At 37.4% G+C, this 19,501-nt stretch overlaps 1 protein-coding gene across 3 annotated transcripts in view; it reads right to left on the bottom strand.

The window, feature by feature from the left end:
* The window catches only part of LOC130835466 (zinc finger protein 239-like), a 34,864-nt gene that overhangs the window by 10,217 nt on the left and 5,146 nt on the right, over positions 1–19,501 (bottom strand). For all 3 annotated transcript variants that reach the window (XR_009048934.1, XR_009048935.1, XM_057706963.1), the window contains one exon: positions 10,467–10,593. Coding sequence is in view for 1 of the 3 variants with exons in the window: in XM_057706963.1 (XP_057562946.1) it covers positions 10,467–10,593 (127 nt within the window). In the remaining 2 variants the exon portion in view is untranslated. The remainder of the gene's footprint in view (positions 1–10,466; positions 10,594–19,501) is intronic.

Here is a 19,501-nt window from a genome sequence, read left to right as displayed (position 1 = left end):
CATTGCAGAGGAAGGAACACTTCCAAACTCATTTTATGAAGCCACCATTACCCTGATAACAAAACCAGACAAAGATACTACAAAACAAGAAAACCACAGACCAATATCACTGATGAATTTAGATGCAAAAATCCTAAACAAAATACTAGCCAACAACACATTAAAAGGATCATACACCATGATCAAGTGGGGTTTCTCTCTGGAATGCAAGGATTCTTCAATATATGCAAATTAATCAATGTGATACACCACATTAACAAACTGAAGGATAAAAACCACATGATCATCTCAATCGATGCAGAAAAAGCTTTTGACAAAATTCAACACCCATTTATGGTAAAAACTCTCCAGAAGGTGGGCACAGAGGGAACCTACCTCAACATAATAAAGGCCATATATGACAAACCCACAGCAAACATCATTCACAATGGTGAAAAACTGGAAGCATTCCCTCTAAGATCAGGAACAAGACAAGGATGTCCACTCTCGCCACTACTATTCAACATAGTTTTGGAAGTCCTTGCCACAGCAATCAGAGAAGAACAAGAAATCAAAGGAATCCAAATTGGAAAAGAAGAAGTAAAACTGTCACTGTTCGTAGATGACATGATACTATACATAGAAAATCCTAAAGATGCCACCAGAAAACTACTCAAGCTAATCAATGAATATGGTAAAGTTGCAGGATACAAAATTAACACACAGAAATCTCTTGCATTTCTATACAGCAACAATGAAAGATCAGAAAGAGAAATTAAGGAAACAATCCCATTCACCACTGCAACAAAAAGAATAAAAGACCTAGGAATAAACCTAACCAAGGAGGTAAAAGACCTGTACTCAGAAAACTATAAGACACTAATGAAAGAAATCAAAGATGACACAAACAGATGGAGGGACATACCATATTCTCGGATTGGAAGAATCAACATTGTGAAAATGACTATATTACCGAAAGCAATTTACAGATTCAAAGTAATCCCCATCAAATTACCAATGGCATTTTTCACAGAACTAGAACAAGAAATTTTACGATATGTATGGAAACACAAAAGACCCCGAATAGCCAAAGCAATCTTGAGAAGGAAAGACGGAGTTGGTGGAATCAGGCTTCCTGACTTCAGGCTATACTACAAGGCCATAGTGATCAAGACAGTATGGTACTGGCACAAAAACAGAAATATAGATCAATGGAACAGGATGGAAAGCCCAGAGATAAACTATGGTCAACTAATCTATGACAAAGGAGGCAAGGATATACAATGGAGAAAAGGCAGCCTCTTCAATAAGTGGTGCTGGGAAAACTGGAAAGCTAAATGTAAAAGAATGAAATTAGAACACTCTTTAACACCATACACAAAAATAAACTCCAAATGGATAAAAGACCTAAATGTAAGGCCAGACACTATAGAACTCCTAGAGGTAAACATAGGAAGAACACTCTTTGATGTAAATAACAGCAAGATCTTTTTTGATCCACCCCCTAGAGTAATGGAAATAAAAACAAAAATAAATAAGTGGGACCTAATGAAACTTAAAAGCTTCTGCACAGCAAAGGAAACTATAAGCAAGACGAAAAGACAACCCTCAGAATGGGAAAAAATATTCGCAAACGAATCAACAAAGGATTAATCTCCAAAATATATAAACAGTTCATCCAGCTCAATATCAAAAAAATAAACAACCCAATCAAAAAATGGTCAGAAGACCTAAATAGGTATTTCTCCAAAGAAGACATAGGGATGGCCAAGAGGCACAAGAAAAGCTGCTCAACATCACTAATTATTAGAGAAATGCAAATCAAAACTACAATGAGGTATCACCTTACACCGGTTAGAATGGGCATCATCAGAAAATCTACAAACAGTAAATGCTGGACAAGGTGTGGAGAAAAGGTAATGCTTTTGCACTGCTGGTGGGAATGTAAATTGATACAGCCACTATAGAGGACAGTATGGAGGTTCCTTGCAAAACTAAAAATAGAGTTACCATATGACCCAGCAATCCCACTGCTGGCCATATACCTAGAGAACACCATCATTCAAAAAGACACATGCACTCCAATGTTCACTGCAGCGCTATTTACAATAGCCAGGACATGGAAGCAATCTAAATGTCCATCAACAGATGAATGGATAAAGAACATGTGGTACATATATACAATGGAATATTACTCAGCTGTAAAAAGCAATGAAACTGGGACATTTTTAGAGACATGGATGGACCTAGAGACTGTTATACAGAGTGAAGTGAGTCAGAAAGAGAAAAACAGATATCGTATATTAACACATATATGTGGACTATAGAAAAATGGTAGAAATCAACTGGTTTGCAAGGCAGAAATAGAGACCCAGATGTAGAGAACAAACATATGGACACCAAGTGGGGAAAGCGGGGAGGGTTGGGGGGGGAACAAATTGGGAGATTGGGATACCAAATTGTACACTCTAAATATATGCAGTGCAGTTTTTTTGTAAAAAAGAAAAAAAAAGTAAGAAAAAAAAAAAAAGACAGTATGGTACTGGCACAAAAATAGAAAGGAAGATCAATGGAATAGAATAGAGAACTCAGAGGTAAATCCAAGCACATATGGGCACCTTATCTTTGACAAAGGAGGCAAGAATATACAATGGAAAAAAGACTCTTTAATAAGTGGTGCTGGGAAAATTGGACAGCAACATGGAAAAGAATGAAATTAGAACACTTCCGAACACTATACCCAAAAATAAACTCAAAATGGATTAAAGACCTCCATGTAAGGCCAGACACGATAAAACTCCTAGAGGAAAACATAGGCAGAACACTCTATGACATTCATCAAAGCAAGATCCTTTTTGACCCACCTCCTAGAATCATGGAAATAAAATCAAGAATAAACAAATGGGACCTAATGAAACTTCAAAGATTTTGCATAGCAAAAGAAACCATAAACAAGACAAGAAGACAACCCTCAGAATGGGAAAAAATAGTTGCCAGCAAAGCAACGGACAAAGGATTAATCTCCAAAATATACAAGCAGCTCATACAGCTTAATACCAAGAAAGCAAATAACCCAATCCACAAGACCTAAAGAGACATTTCTCCAAAGAAGACATACAGATGGCCAACAAACACACGAAAAGATGCTCAACATCACTATTCATTAGAGAAATGCAAGTCAAAGCCACCATGAGGTATCACCTCACACTGGTCAAAATGGCCATCATCACAAAATCTAGAAACAACAAATGTTGGAGAGGGTGTGGAAAAAAGGGAACTCTCCTGCACTGTTGGTGGGAATGTAAGTTGGTACAGCCACTATGGAAAACAGTTTGGAGGTTCCTTAAAAAACTAAAAATAGAACTACCATATGATCCAGTAATCCCACTACTGGGCATATACCCAGAGAAAACCATAATCCAAAAAGAAACATGTACCATAATGTTCATTGCAGCGCTATTTACAATAGCCAGGACATGGAAACAACCTAAATGCCCATCAACAGATGAATGGATAAAGAAGATGTGGCACATATATACAATGGAATATTACTCAGCCATAAAAAGGAATGAAATGGAGCTATATGTAATGAGGTGACTAGACCTAGAGTCTGTTATACAGAGTGAAGTAAGCCAGAAAGAGAAAAACAAATACTGTATTCTAACTCATATACACGGAATCTAAAAAAAAAAAAAAATGGTACTGATGAACCCAGTGACAGGACAAGAATAAGGATGCAGATGCAGAGAATGGACTGGAGGACCTGGGGTTGGGGGGGCGGGGGGCGAAGGGGAAGCTGGGACGAAGTGAGAGAGTAGCATAGACATATATACACTACCAACTGTAAAATAGATAGCTAGTGGGAAGTTGCTGTATAACAAAGGGAGACCAACTCGATGATGGGTGATGCCTTAGAGGGCCAGGAGAGGGAGGGTGGAAGGGAGTCATGGAAGGGAGGGGATATGGGCATATATGTGTAAATACAGCTGATTCACTTTGGTGTACCTCAAAAGCTGGTACAAGAGTGTAAAACAATTATATTCCAATAAAGAGCTTAAAAATTTTTTTTAAAAAAAGCAAAACAAGTTACTCCCTTGAAAAGAGACTAGGACTGACAGAAGACAATAGTACAATATTTCCACAGTCTTGAAGGAAAAGACCACCACCACCAATCCTAAACTTAAACCAATGAATCCCCTACAAGGACAAAAGGAAGGAAAAAAGAAGTGGGGCAAAGACGTCCAAAATTCATCAAAATGAAAACTCATGAAAAGACATGAAGTATAAAAAAGTAGAAATGAATAAATTAAAGCTTTTCCTCTTTTTCCCTCAAAAAAATCTTATGAAATATCAAGGGACAACTCCTGTGAGCTGAAGGATTCAGAGATGAACAGGCTCAATGAGAGGCAAACATAATTACGGGGGGTAGGGGAGAGTGAGGGTCAGGGAGGGGAGATTGTACATCTAGGCACAACCTGGCAAAACTTCAAAATTCCAAGGATAAACAGAAAAAACGAGAAACAGAAAAATTCTAAATGTTCCAAGAAAGGACAAGAAAAACAGGTTAAACAAACAAAAATAAGACAGAGAGAATTACTAAACAAATGAATCAGATCAGAATCAGCAATATTTGAGGCTTAAAAACAAAGATACAATGGCTAGAACGTTCTCAGGGAACATGATTTTGAATCTAAAGGTCTCTACTCAGCCAAACTGAGTATGCAAGAGTGGGCTGAATATAAACACCCTTTCAAACATGAAAGTCTTAGAAAGTTTATTCACAAACAAAAAATAAATCCAAGCAACAGGCAGATTGGTATATAAGAATTTATGGAAAGAAAGGGCTCCCATAAAAATTAAGCCCAATTTAATCTGAGAAAATAGAGGTACAATGTAAAAATAATAATATTTATAAATGGTTTCAACAACACACAGGATGTGGGAGTGTATGTATGTATATATCAAGGTTAAGTAAGAGCATGATAGTGACCTTGTCCTAATCTGAAGAATGGAAGTTATAAATACTGATTAACACTTGACACTGAAAGAAAAATATAACTGTAAAACATGTTATAATCTTAAGGTAAATTGAAGGATAAAAATAAGATGTAGAATTTCCAAATAACAATAGAGGGAAAAAGGAAAGGATCAAGAATTCATTTAGAACTCCCAAATATTAAGGGGAGTGATTAAACAGAATGCTTAAAATAAGTTGTCAGAAATTGGACTAAATATATCAATCATCACAGTAAATGTGAACAGGCTAAATTCCCCTTAAAGTCTTACAGACTCCAAGATTAGGTTAAAAAAAATCAGCCATATTCAGCTTACAAGAGACAAAAATATAGCTGACAAACGTCAACTAAAAAAGAGCAGATGAGCAACATTAATATCTGACAAAGCAGAATTCAAGGCAAAACACACTAAATGAGACAAAAGGTATAATTCACTAGAGAATATAACAATCATAAAGAAGCTGTCGAATCCAAAATTGCTGCATAAATCTTTTAAAAACCCTAAAGTAGGTATGCATGTAAGAATGTTAACTGTAGCATTATAATACTGCCAAACTGGAAATAGCCTAAATGTCCACCAAGAAGAGCTAAGTTATATGAAATATGGTGCTTCTGTAAAATGGAATACAGTCTAGCCTTTAAAAAAGGATGAGGTTTTTTTTAAAAAAATGATGAGGTAGACCTGGATATACTAATGTGGAATCATGTCCATGATGACCCAATGACTGAAAAGGAATAAGGTTACAGAATGGATAGGAAAATAGGTAACTGTGCCCCAGTTTCCTTGTCTATAAAATGGGGATGATGTTAATATCCATCTATCTCAGAGAGATATTGTAAAGATTAAAGCAATTAACACCAATTAAGTACTTTGAACACTGGCTGGCATACAAATATTTTACTTGTGTGTGGGGGAGGTGGAGGGGAGGAGGTGCTAAAAGCCTTAAAATGTACATACATTTTGACATACCAATTCTACTTCTAGAAAATTGTCTTAAGGAAATAACCAGGAAAATGTACTATAATGTAGACTGAGGTACTGTTTAACAGCAAATTAGTGGAGAGAAGGTATACATTCAACGTGCTGTGGTCTGAATGTTTGTGTTCCCCCAAATTCATAGGTTGAAAATCTAATGCCCAAGGTGACGGTATAAGGAGGTGGAGCCTTTGGAGTGATGAGATCATAAGGGTGGAGCCCTCATGATTGGGATCAGCACCCTTAAAAAGAGGCCCCCATAGTTCACTAGCTCCTTTCCCCATGTGAGGATACAAGGAGAAATCTGCCACCTGGAAGAGCATCCTCACCCGACCAGGCTGGCACCTTGATCTAGGACTTCCAGCCTCCAGAACTGTGAGAAATAAATTTCCATTGTTTACAAGCCACCCCATCTGTGGTATTTTGCCATAGCAGCCCAAAGGGATGAAGATACAACAGCAGTGGATTGTTTATGGAATGTTCTTCCCCCGGATATCACCAATGTTTGCACCCTCACTTGCTCTAGATCCCTGACCAAATGTCACCCTAACAGAGAGGCCTTCCCTGATCACACTCCTTTGCCATTACTTGCACCTTTCTCTACTCTGCTTCAGAACACTCAAAATCATCTGATACACATATAGGTTTATTTGTCCATCTCTTCTCCCACTGTCAGTGCCACATGAGTGGGACTTTGTTTTGTTCACTGCCGTATCCCCAGTATCTAGAACAGTGCCCATTATAAATATATAATTCAGGGAATTCCCTGGCAGTCCAGTGGTTAGGATTCAGCACTTTCACTGCTGTGGGCCTGGGTTCGATCCCAGGTCAGGGAACTAAGATCCTGCAAGCTGGGGAGCCAAAAAAAAAAAAAAAATTAATAAAATAAAAATAAATACTTAATTCAATTAATAAATGCTTGGCTAAATAAAGGTACTTTCATGCAATGGAATACTAAGCGGCTATTAAAATGGATAGGTGTTCACGGATGGGCTTCAGGGAGCTGGTGAACCTCCTGAAATGTATGTAAAATTTTGCATGCATGTACTTCTGTTAATTTGGGGGGAAGAGGGCCTTCTGAGAGAGATTGTTGAGTCAGAAAAGATAAAAAGATAGGCCGATGGGCACAATATATTAAATGCGAAGTGCAGATTACAAAAGTATAAATTGTATAAACCCCATTTTGTGTAAATATATATTTAAATATATCTATATATTATGTATCGGAAATAATAATCAAAGTGTACACATCAAATCTTACAAGATGTTTTCGCTGGTTTGTGGGTTTGATTGATTTTTCAACCCCATCCACTTACTTTGTTTTCCTGTTTGTTTTTGCTGAAGTGTTTTTTAATAGACTTTATTTTATAGAGCAATTTTAGGTTCACGGCAAAATTGAGCAGAAAATACAGAGTTTCCATAACCCCCCTGCCCATTACCCTTCCCCTACCAAAGCTTCCCCTACTATCAATATCCCTCAAGAGAGGGGTATATAATCAACGAACCTACAATGACACATTATCATTCAAAGTCCACAGTTCACATTGGGTTCATCTTTGGTGTTGTACGTTCTATGTGTTTAACAAATGTATAATGACATGTATGCATCATTATAGTATTACACAAAATAGTTTCAACTGTCCTAAAAATCCTCTGTGCTCTGCCTATTCTACCCCCTCCCCACTAACCCCTGGCAACCAATGACCTTTTTATCATCTCCATAGTTTCACCTTTTCCAGAATATCATATAATTGCAATCACACAATATACTGTATAGCCTTTTCAGATTAGCTTCTTTCACTTAGTAATATACATTTAAGATTCTTCCACGTCTTTTCATGGTTGATAGCTCATTTCTTTTTAGCACTGAATAATATTCCATTTTTAATGGAATATATTTAAAAATAAAATGTGGGATGGAATTTCATTAGCCATCTGTATTTTCTAAGATTTCTACAGAAAAATATTTTTTATACAATTTTTATAACTTTGCATTTAAGATGCTGAGGTCAACAATTCACAGACTCCATTTAAATTTCACCAATTTTATATGCTCTTATTTATGAGTGTATGTGTACTTAGTTCTATGCAATTTTATTGCACGTTTAGAGGTGTAACTACCACAGTCAAGATACAGAACTGTTTTATCACAAGGATCCCCTGTGCGCTCTTTCTATAGCCAGACCCATCTCACTCTCCACTTCCTCCCATCCCTCATCCCTGGCTACCACTAATCTGTTCTGTACCTCTATAATTTTGTCATTTCAAGAATATTATATAAATGAAACTATACACTATGTAACCCTTTTGAGATTGCATTTTTTCCACTTAGCACAATTCCCTTCAGATCTATCCAAGTGTTATGTGAATCAATTGTCTGTTCCTTTTTACTGCTGAACAGTATTCCACAGCACAGATGTACCAGTTCGTTTAACCCTTCACCAACTGACGGACATAGATATGGGAAGGTTTTGATTTGAGGTAGTGTTTGAAAGGATCAGAGTGACTACCATATGGAAAATAAGCTGGAATGTGGGGAGGAAGGAAGGAAGACCAGGTAGGAGGCTATTCAATAATGTGAGAGGGGATGGCTGAGTAGATTAGGGTAACAAAAGTAGAGGTGGTGAAGAGTGATTAGATTCTGGATATAATCTGAAAGTAGAGCTGACAGATTTGCTGATGGATTGATTTGGGGGTGAGAGAGAAAGGGGTCAGGGATGATTCCAAGGTTTCAGGCCTAAGCAACTTGAATAGTGGAGTTTCCATTTTACTGTAAGAGAAGACTAGAGGAAAAGCAGGTCTGGAAGGGAAGGGGGGAAATCAAAAGATGGTAATTGCTACTTTTCAGACAGGCAGAGAATAAAAATATTAGGAGTCAGTAAGTGTGAAAAATGGGAATTCTCATGATGAGAATATAAACTGATTCAAACTTTTTAAGTAAATATATAACTTCTGATCCACCAATTCCTCTTCTAGAAATTTATTCTAAAGAATACCTGAACAAGTATCCCAAAATAAAAGTACAAGGACATTTATTTCAGCATTATTTATAATAGAGAAAAATTGGTATCTTAAATATCCATCAATAAAGCACTGGTTGGGGACTTCCCTAGTGGCACAGTGGTTAAGAATCCACCTGCCAATGCAGGGGACACGGGTTTGATTCCTGGCCCGGGAAGATCCCACATGCCACAGAGCAACTAAGCCTGTGAGCCACAACTACTGAGCCTGCACTCTAGAGCCCAAAAGCCACAACTGCTGAAGCCCATGTGCTGCAGCTACTGAAGCCCGCACGCCTAGAGCCTGTGCTCGGCAATAAGAGAAGCCACCATACTGAGAAGCCCTCGCCAAAACGAAGAGTAGCCCCTACTCGCCACAACTAGAGAAAGCCTGTGCACAGCAACAAAGACCCAATTCAGCCAAAATAAACAAATAAATAAAAATAAAGCTCTGGTTAAAAAATTAATTTCAGATATCAATATCATACAATGGAATATGACATAGCCATTTCAAAGATTGAGATGGGTCTAAATATTTTGACATGTAAAGATATCTAACACATATTACTAACTAAAAGGAAAGTTGCAGAACTCATTTTTGTAACATAAACAGACAAATACACAAATAGAAATAAAACAAATACATATGTGAGCTTGTGTATTTTCTGTCTGCTTATATGTAATAGAAATAGAAAATAGTCTGAAAGATACCTTTTACTTTATGTGCAATATACTTTGTTTTAATACCTTTATAATTAAAAATGTAATTACGGGGGGGAGTGGGGAGTGACTGCTTAATGGGTATGGGATTTTCTTTTAGGATGATGACAATGTTCTGGAACTTGATAGAGGAGGTGGTTACACAACACTGCGATGTGCTAAATGCCACTGAACTATACACTTTCAAATGGTTAATTTTATGTTATATGAATTTCACCTCAAAAAAAAAAAAGAAATATAAATGGGGAGGGGGAACTCAAGTTTTTACTTAGTAGCAACATTTTCTTTCTTCAGCAGTGATTTGGACACTGATATTCGAATCTCAAGCCCTCACTTACACACTTTTGGAGCCCACAGCTTTCAACAAGCAAGGGAGGGCTTCCCTGGTGGTGCAGTGGTTAAGAATCTGCCTGCCAATGCAGGGCACATGAGTTCAAGCCCTGGTCCAGGAAGATCCCACGTGCCGTGGGAGCTACTAAGCCCATGTGCCTGCCACAACTACTGAGCCTGCGCTCTAGAGCCCACAAGCCACAACTATTGAGCCCACGTGCCACAACTACTGAAGCCCATGTGAGACCCTGTGCTCCGCAACAAAAGTCAACAGAAGCCACCTCACTGAGAAGCCCATGCACTGCAATGAAGAGTAGCCCCCGCTCTCCACAACTAAGAGAAAGCCCGAGTGCAGTAACAGAGACCCAGCACAACAAATAAACAAACAAACAAAAAAACAACAGCAACCAAGGGAACAAAAATTCTCCAAAGAGCAGTTGTCCTCACCCACTAAGACCAGGTTGCCATAGATCTCCAGCATCACCTCTTTGTACAGGGCCCTTTGTGTGGGATCCAATTGCCCCCACTCCTCCTCGGTGAAGTCCATGGCCACATCCTTGAATGTAACAGGTTCCTAAAATACCAATGAACAGTAATTCCTCTTCAGTGAGCAAACATCTACACCAGCTTCTATGGTACAAAGGGTACAAACTTGGCAACACTGAGGAAGGTAGACAGTATAAAAGGGCCTTCAGAGTTCTGTCCTAAGCAGTAAGAATAATTTAAGGAACAAAAAAAAAAATTTAAAGGTACATACATCTTTTGCAGAGGCTCACCAACCCTAATAATATGAGGAGCTCTTAAAAATCAATTAAAAAAGATAAAATGCTCCAGTTAAAAATGGACAAATGAAAAATAATACGAATGAGTAATTTCGAGAAGAAAAAAAAAAAAAGGCCAATAAACACCAAACACGTGAAAAGACATGCTGCCTCACAAATTATCAAAGAAATGGATATTCAGATAACGAGACATTATTTTCCCCTATCTTTGGAGCAAAGACTAAGAATTATAATACCCACTACCAGTGAGAGTATGAGGACATGCATAGCCTCATATACTGTTGGAAGGAGTATAAATTGGTATAAACTTTTTTGAAGAACAATTTGGCAGTATTCAAAAAACATATCTTTTGATCCAGCAATTCCAATTCCAGAAATTCATCCTCATAAGATAACTAATGACTTCCTTGCTGATAAACCCAATGGAAGGTTTTCAATCCTTTTTATGCTTGGCTCCTTGGCATTATCTGGCCCTGTTGACTGCATGGTCTTCCTCAAAACTCCCCCTAGAGCCTGGATATCATAGTATCCTAACTCTCCTAACTCTCCAGTCACTCTTTCTCAATCTCCTTCTCCACTGGACTCATCAATGTGGGGGTTCCCTGGGTTGGATCCTAGGCCTTCTGCTCACTCTCCCCGTGTGATCTCATCTATTCTAATAGCTTCAAATGCCAAGTGAATGCTGATAACTCTCAAATGCACTTTGGCAGCCAAGACGTCAAGCCAGACCTAGAGTTCCAGACCCAACTACAGTAACTCCTTGATGAACATCCAGCGTGAAGCACAGTGCCCGATCTACAGTAGGTAATCAATCAAATATCTACCAAGTCTGTCTACCATGTTGATTTAGACGCCTCTGGATGGCTCAAAGTCATCTAAATCAACACACTCAGTTCTGACTTTATCTCCCTTTCCAAACCTGCTTCTCTCCCAATGTTCCCTAACTCAGGAAACCCCACCTCCAACCACCCAGATGTTCAAGTCAGAAAAAAAAGGAGTTATCTTTGACTGCCTCTCTCCCATCCCTCACATAATCCATCACTAAGTATTTAAAAATATCTCTTTTATCTCTGCTGCCACCACTTTAGTCTGAGCCACCACGATCTCACCTCTGCCTCCTAATTGGTCTATGCCATCTTGCCTTTCTGCAACAAAATCTCTACTCTGGCCCCTCTTTTTGTGCCCATTCCTTAAATATTTGTGTTCCTCAAGATTCTTCTGCGGCCGTGTTCCTTTTCTTCTCTTCTCACATATCAACTGGATGATCTCAAGCACGTCCATGGCTTTAATGACCATCTACATGGTGACAACTCATAAATGTGTATCGCTCACCTGCCTCTATCTCAGACCTTGATATCTAACTGCCATCACTCACCTGCATCCATCTCAGATCTTGATATCTAACTGCCTTCTAGACTTCTTTTTTGTAATAATTAAAAAAAAATTTATTAATTTTGTTTTATTTTATTTATTTATTTATTTATTTATTTGCTGTGTTGGGTCTTCATTGGGTTGGGTGGGCTTCCTCTAGTTGCGGCGAGTAGGGGCTACTCTTTGTTGTGGTGCGTGGGCTTCTCATTGTGGTGGCTTCTCTTGTTGCGGAGCACGGGCTCTAGGCGTGCAGGCTTCAGTAGTTGTGGCACATGGGCTCAATAGCTGTGGCCTGCGGGCTCTAGAGTGCAGGCTCAGTAGTTGTGGTGCACGGGCTTAGTTGCTCCGAGGCCTGTGGGATCTTCCCAGGCCAGGGATCAAACCTGTGCCCCTGTATTGGCAGGCGGATTCTTAACCACTGCAGCACCTGGAAAGCCCTAGACTTCTTTAACTGGATGTCCCACAGGTGCTTTAAACTGTCTTCTAACTGCCCCCTACACACACACACACACACACACACACACACACACACATACACATAAGCACAGAGTCTCCATCTCCTCTGTTCCTTATCTCACTGAAGAGTATCACCATCCACCCAGTTGCCCAAAACTTGCATTTCAGCCTTAACTACTCCCATTCCCTCACTCTCCACCACTATATACAGACCCATAGTGTTATATATGTTTTAGATATGTACTTGGAGATGTTCATATTCTTTATATACTAATTTATCTACACAGCCAAGTTCCATTCCATTTCAAAGTTATATTTCAACATAAAGTTCATTTGATGCTGCCTAATTAGCCAGGCTAACTGATACCTTTATTATTAAACAAATCCAAGGATTCCTTTATCATTAAATTTTTGGAAGCCCCACACCTTTAAACATTTAATTAGGAAGACATATTCCTATTTTCAAGCAAGCTTGTAGACTCTCAGACTATCTTAAAGACCAACTACCAAGTGTAAATATAGCTGCATCCATACCTGAACAGAGTGGCTAGGTATTAAAATGCCCTTGATAAGAATTAGCAGTTTTGGCAATAGACAGGCAAGTGTCCTATGAACTGAAAATGATTTTATGGGATTACTTAAAAGCTAGTGCTTTTCTAGTGCACTGATTGGGAAGAAAAAAGTCTAATATGGGTACAACTGCTGTGGAAAACAGTATGGAGGTTCCTCAGAAAACTAAAAATAGAACTACCATATGATCCAGCAACCCCACTCCTGGGTATATATCCAAAGACAATGAAAACACTAATTCAAAAAGATACATGCTCCCCAATGTTTATAGCAGCATTATTTACAATAGCCAAGATATGGAAGCAACCTAAGTGTCCATCCCCAGATGAATGGCTAAAGAAGATGTTACACACACACACACAACGGAATACTACTTGGCCATAAAAAAGAATGAAATTTTGCCATTTGCAACAACATGGATGGACCTAGAGGGTAGTAGGCTTAGTGAAATAACTCAGGTATAGAAAGACAAATACTGTATGTTATCATTTATATGTGGAATCTAAAAAATAAATGAATGAATATAACAAAACAGAAACAGACTCATAGATATAGAGAATCAAATAGTGGTTACCAATGAGGAGAGGAAAGAAAGTAGGGGCAAAATAGGGGTAGGGGAGTAAGAGGCATAAACTACGAGTACTATGAATACAATAAATAAACCACGAAGATATGTTGATACAGCACAGGGAATACGGCCAATATTTTGTAATAACTTTAAATGCAGTATAATCTATAAAAATGTTGAATCACTGTTGTACACGTAAAACTAATATAATATTGTAATTCAACTATACCTCAACTTAATAAAAAGTCTAATATGAATAAGGATGTGACAGATCTTTTAGTGTGGTTATTTGTATTTTTTATGGTTCTAAGAAGAAAGATTAAGTTGTATTGTGGGAAGACTCTAAGAATGAAATGTAATATCTTTTATAAAGCTTTGAAATAATTTACTAATGATCTGTCAGTCTTGAAATTCAAGCATCAACATCATTAATGCTTAGTCTCTAATAATTGTAACTCATTTTCTAAGACTATATATTATGTGACTCAAAGCCACATTTAAGACATGTTCTGGATATCTATCCACTGTCTTAATTCCATTTATCCATCATCACAAGCTTATTTCCTATATAAAGCATTCACTGCACTGCAGTCAAGTAACAGAAAATTGCTAAATCTAGAAATATAGAAACTTCAGAAACAAAACTGATGAAAATAAATTCCCAGTAATTAGGCATGTTCACACTGCAGCACTAATTTTCAATTCTAAATTATGAGAAGCTTTTAAGAACTTGCTGAAAAAGTGAAAATATTCAAGCTGGTCTTGAATACAGGGATGTTGCTAATGTTTTGTTTCTTTGACCCTAAGAATTTAGACTGATAACAGCTGGCATTAAAAAAACTATTAACATATGTAATCATAACAAGTAAAAGGAAAATCCATACGATCATCATATCACAGGATGGCAAAACAGCATTTAATAAAATAAAGCAACTTCCAATTTAAAACCTTTTTTTTTTTTTTTTTGCCACGCTGCCTGGCATGTGGGATCTTAGTTCCCTGATTAGGGATTGAACCCATGCCCCCTGTAGTGGAAGCGCAGAGTCTTAATCACTGGATCGCCAGGAAGTTCCCTAAAAAACAATGTCCTTTTAAAGGACATTGGTCTAGGTAGTGAATAAACAGACAAAATATAAACCCAAATGTGAATAACAGATTATCAATATGCAATGATAATATTTTGACTTGGTCTTAAATATCAGGAGATTGACAATATTTGTTTAGGAGTTTGTTTTACAAATTTAATGGGGTACATATATAAAATTGGATTTGTTCTTAGTCAATAATGAATAATCACATCAGTTACATTTTTTTAAAACTCTTTATTGGAATATATTTGCTTTAAACTCTTGTACCCATCTCTGAGGTACACCAAAGTGAATCAGCTGCATCTATACACATATCCCCATACCCCCTCCCTCCCGCGACTCCCCCCCACCCTCCCCGTCCTGGCCCTCCAAGGCATCTCCCATGAAGTTGATCTCCTTTTGTTATACAGCAACTTCTCACTAGCTATCTATTTTACAGCTGGTAGTGTAAATATGTCTATGCTACTCTCTCACCTCATCCCAACTTCCCCTTTGCCCCTCACCCCAGCCCTGTGTCCTCAAGTCCATTCTCTACTTCTGTATCTCCACTCTTGCCTGTCACTGGTTTCATCAGTACCATTTCTTCAGATTCCATATATATGTGTTAGCATACAGTATTTGTTTTTCTCTTTCTGGCTTACTTCACTCTGTATGACAGACTCTAGGTCTATCCACCTCATGACATATAGTTCAATTTCATTCCTTTTTATGGCTGTGTAATATTCCATTGTATATATGTGCCACATCTTCTTTATCCATTCATCTGTTGATGGGCATTTAGGTTGCTTCCATGTCCTGGCTATTGTAAATAGTGCTGCAATGAACATTATGCTACTTGTTTCTTTTTGGATCATGGTTTTCTCTGGGTATATGCCCAGTAGTGGGATTACTGGGTCATATGGTAGTTCTATTTGTAGTTTTTTAAGGAACCTCCAAACTGTTTTCCATAGTGGCTGTACCAACTTACATTCCCACCAACAGTGCAGGAGAGTTCCCTTTTCTCCACACCCTCTCCAACATTTATTGTCTCTAGGTTTTTTGATGATGGCCATTTTGACCAGTGTGAGGTGATACCTCATTGTGGCTTTGACTTGCATTTCTCTGATGATTAGTGATGTTGAGAATCTTTTCATGTGTTTGTTGGCCTTCTGTATGTCTTCTTTGGAGAAATGTCTATTTAGGTCTTCTGCCCATTTGTGGATTGGGTTATTTGCTTTTTTGATATTAAGCTGTATGAGCTGCTTGTATACTTTGGAGGTTAACCCTTTGTCCATTGCTTCGTTGGCAAGTATTTTCTCCCATTTTGAGGGTTGTCTTCTTGTCTTGTTTATGGATTCTTTCGCTGTGCAAAATCTTTGAAGTTTCATTAGGTCCCATTTGTTTATTCTTGATTTTATTTCCATGATTCTAGGAGGTGGGTCAAAAAGGATCTTGCTTTGATGTATGTCATAGAGTGTTCTGCCTATGTTTTCCTCTAGGAGTTTTATAGTGTTTGGCCTTACATGTAGGTCTTTAATCCATTGTGAGTTTATTCTTGTGTATGGTGTTAGGAAGTGTTCTAATTTCATTCTTTTACATGTAGCTGTCCAATTTTCCCAGCACCACTTATTGAAGAGGCTGTCTTTTTTCCATTGTATATTCTTGCCTCCTTTGTCATAGATAAGCTGCCCATATGTGCTTGGGTTTACCTCTGAGTTCTCTATTCTATTCCATTGATCTTCCTTTCTATTTTTGTGCCAGTACCATACTGTCTTGATCACTGTGGCCTTATAGTATAGTTTGAAGTCAGGAAGCCTAATTCCACCAACTCCATCTTCCCTTCTCAAGATTGCTTTGGCTATTCAGGGTCTTTTGCGTTTCCATACCAGTTACATTTTGTTATCTTTTAAAATTTATTCCTAAATATAGTAGAAATGTGTCATTATAAGTGCTTAAAATCACAGTTTTTAATGCCCAACCCTAGGTTTATTCCAGATATTAAATAAGCAATATCGAGTGTATTTAAGGCTGTCTCTCTATAGATTATGCTGAAAAATCACTTGCAGTATTCAAATGTCTCACATCTATAATGATCCTATACACAGTAAGTATAGTATAGGCGCAGATAAATTAGGTCCTGAGATAAATGAAACTTTAAGCCTATGATCTATTTGATCTCATGTAAAGAAGTACTTCTTCATACGCTTTGCTTCTAGAATGTCTGTGCAATACATTTGTACTATTTATTCACTTGGCTGAGGATTTTTTCTAAACAGTGCATATTCTTTTTATATGAGGGTGAGTCAAAAGTTCTCCACACTCCAGTTATACTAAAACTTCTGTCAGCCGCACTGTCTTAGAGCTTTCCATTCAAGGCTACTATCTCCCCAGTTACTGCTGTGCAGTTGTGAACGTGTTACATCAGCTCATTTGTAACTGCAGTGTGAGCAAAACTGGGTGCCCCGCTTGTGATGTGCACAAAAGAAGAGCAGCGTGCAGTGATTCGTTTTTTGTGGCCTGAGGGTGTACCTGGTGCTGTTATTTATTGAAGACTTTGTGCGCAGTATGGACAAAGTGTTTTGTCATGAAGAAGTGTGTATGAATGGATAGAGAAGTTCAAGGAAGGTCGCACAAGTGTTAGCCATCAAGAAGGAGCCGGACACCCATCTACGTTCATGGCCGATGACAACACTGAGCGTACATGTGAAATGCTTCTGTCGAATAGATGAGTGACAGTGGATTATGTGGCAAATCATTTGCAAATACACCATGGCTCTGCCTATGAAATAATCCACGACAGACTTAGGTTTTGAAAAGTTTGTGCTGAAGCCTAAACTTCAGATTAAACGCAGAGGACTGCTATCCAAGGATGCTGTGATCTTGCATGACAATGCACGTCCACACAATTCTGCACACACTGTCGACAGTCTGCAGAAACTTCGTTTTGAGGTGTTAAAGCATCCTCCCTATAGTCCTGATCTTGCTCCATCAGACTTTCACCTGTTTGGTCCCCTGAAAGCAGCCCTACAAGGATGAAGATTCACTTCTGATGAAGAAGTAAAGACAGCAGTGCATTCTTGGCTCATAGCTCAGCCTAAAACATTTTTTAATGAAGGAACATGAAAGCTTCTTGACAGATGGACAATGTATATTGAAAAGCAAGGAGGTTATATCAAAAATGATGTATTTGTCCTTTCTAAAAGTGAATTAAAATAAATTCTACAGCCAGAGTACAGGTAATTTTTGACTCACCCTCATATAATAAAAAAAAAAATGCAGTGGCAACTTTGAGTCTCTAATCTAGCCCACTAGTTTGATGAAGTGCTGGCTTGTATGTCCAGACTAGACATTTAAATTTTAACTTTTTCTTAGGGTATGTACTGATATAATTAACACTCATCTCTGGAAAGAAAACTTGATGATAAAACAACAAACATTTCAAATAACCCCCTCCCTCCCACTCTCGCTAATAGAATCATATTTCATTGTGATTGAAATGTGATCAATCACTTTTTGTGATTTATTTGCTTTATCATCTTATAATTGCATCTTTCATTTTTTTCAAATAATACATGTATTGCTGTTCTGATTCTGTATCTGATAGCTTAAATATCTGTAGTTGTTGGTAGTGTAAATCTGTTTTCTCATTTTCCGTAATGGCACAAAAGTGCTGTTATGGAAAATACGAGAAAACTATAAAAAATATATATATATATATATAATCACATTGCCCCCAAATAACTACAATTTACATTTTGGCATATATATGTAAATTTTAAAATTGGAGATATTCTTCACAACTTTTTAAAAACATTTTTCAATTAAAATATCATGGACATTTTCCCTTATGAGAAAATATTCTTCTACACCTTGTTAATGGCTACATAGTGGTTCTCATGGTTATATCATAATTTATTTAACAATCTCCCTATGTTGGACACAAGTAACTTCCCATTTTTCATTACCATAATGATACTACAAGTTATATCATCGTATTTAAATTTTATGCACTTAACTCTTTTTCTCAGGGTAAATTCCTAAAAGTAGAATTGTTAAGTCAAAGACTTTTGTTAGGTTTGTTAGGTAAAGACTTCTGACACAGATTTCCAAAGCCCTCCAAAAAGTTTGTAGCAAAATGACATTTAGTCTAAAAGTATTCAAAAAAAAAAGAGAATGAAATAGCAGTATCTATAGAATTTATAGATTTTTCATATAATTAGTTATCTCCCTGATTTTTACATTTCCTAGTTTTACAAAATATTGCAATATTTATATATACTATGATTATAATATATTTTAAATAATATATATCTATATATAAAAGTATTTGAGTGTCCTGATTTTACCAGTAGATGTTTTTTCAAAAACACATCTTTGCCAATTTGATAGGTGGCAAAAATGCCATTTGATTATATTATACATTTCTTGGATTACTAGCTAAGTTGAAAAATAATAAACCGGATGGTAAAGATATTTATAAGATTTACAAGTCAATAACATCATTTTACAAAAACAAGGAACTTTACCTAACTAGAAACAAAGAAAAAGGACTACTCTTCCCCACAACTGAAAAGGAAAAATAAAACAACCCAGTGAGCTGAGAGCAGAGTGGCAGGCAGTTGGAAAGGACAGGTTGCCCTGCAGAGATGCCAACAGCAGTGCTGTCAT

Source organism: Hippopotamus amphibius, chromosome 1, assembly GCF_030028045.1.
Source record: "Hippopotamus amphibius kiboko isolate mHipAmp2 chromosome 1, mHipAmp2.hap2, whole genome shotgun sequence".
Classification (NCBI taxonomy): domain Eukaryota; kingdom Metazoa; phylum Chordata; class Mammalia; order Artiodactyla; family Hippopotamidae; genus Hippopotamus; species Hippopotamus amphibius.
This window is presented reverse-complemented; position numbering and strand designations above follow the sequence as displayed.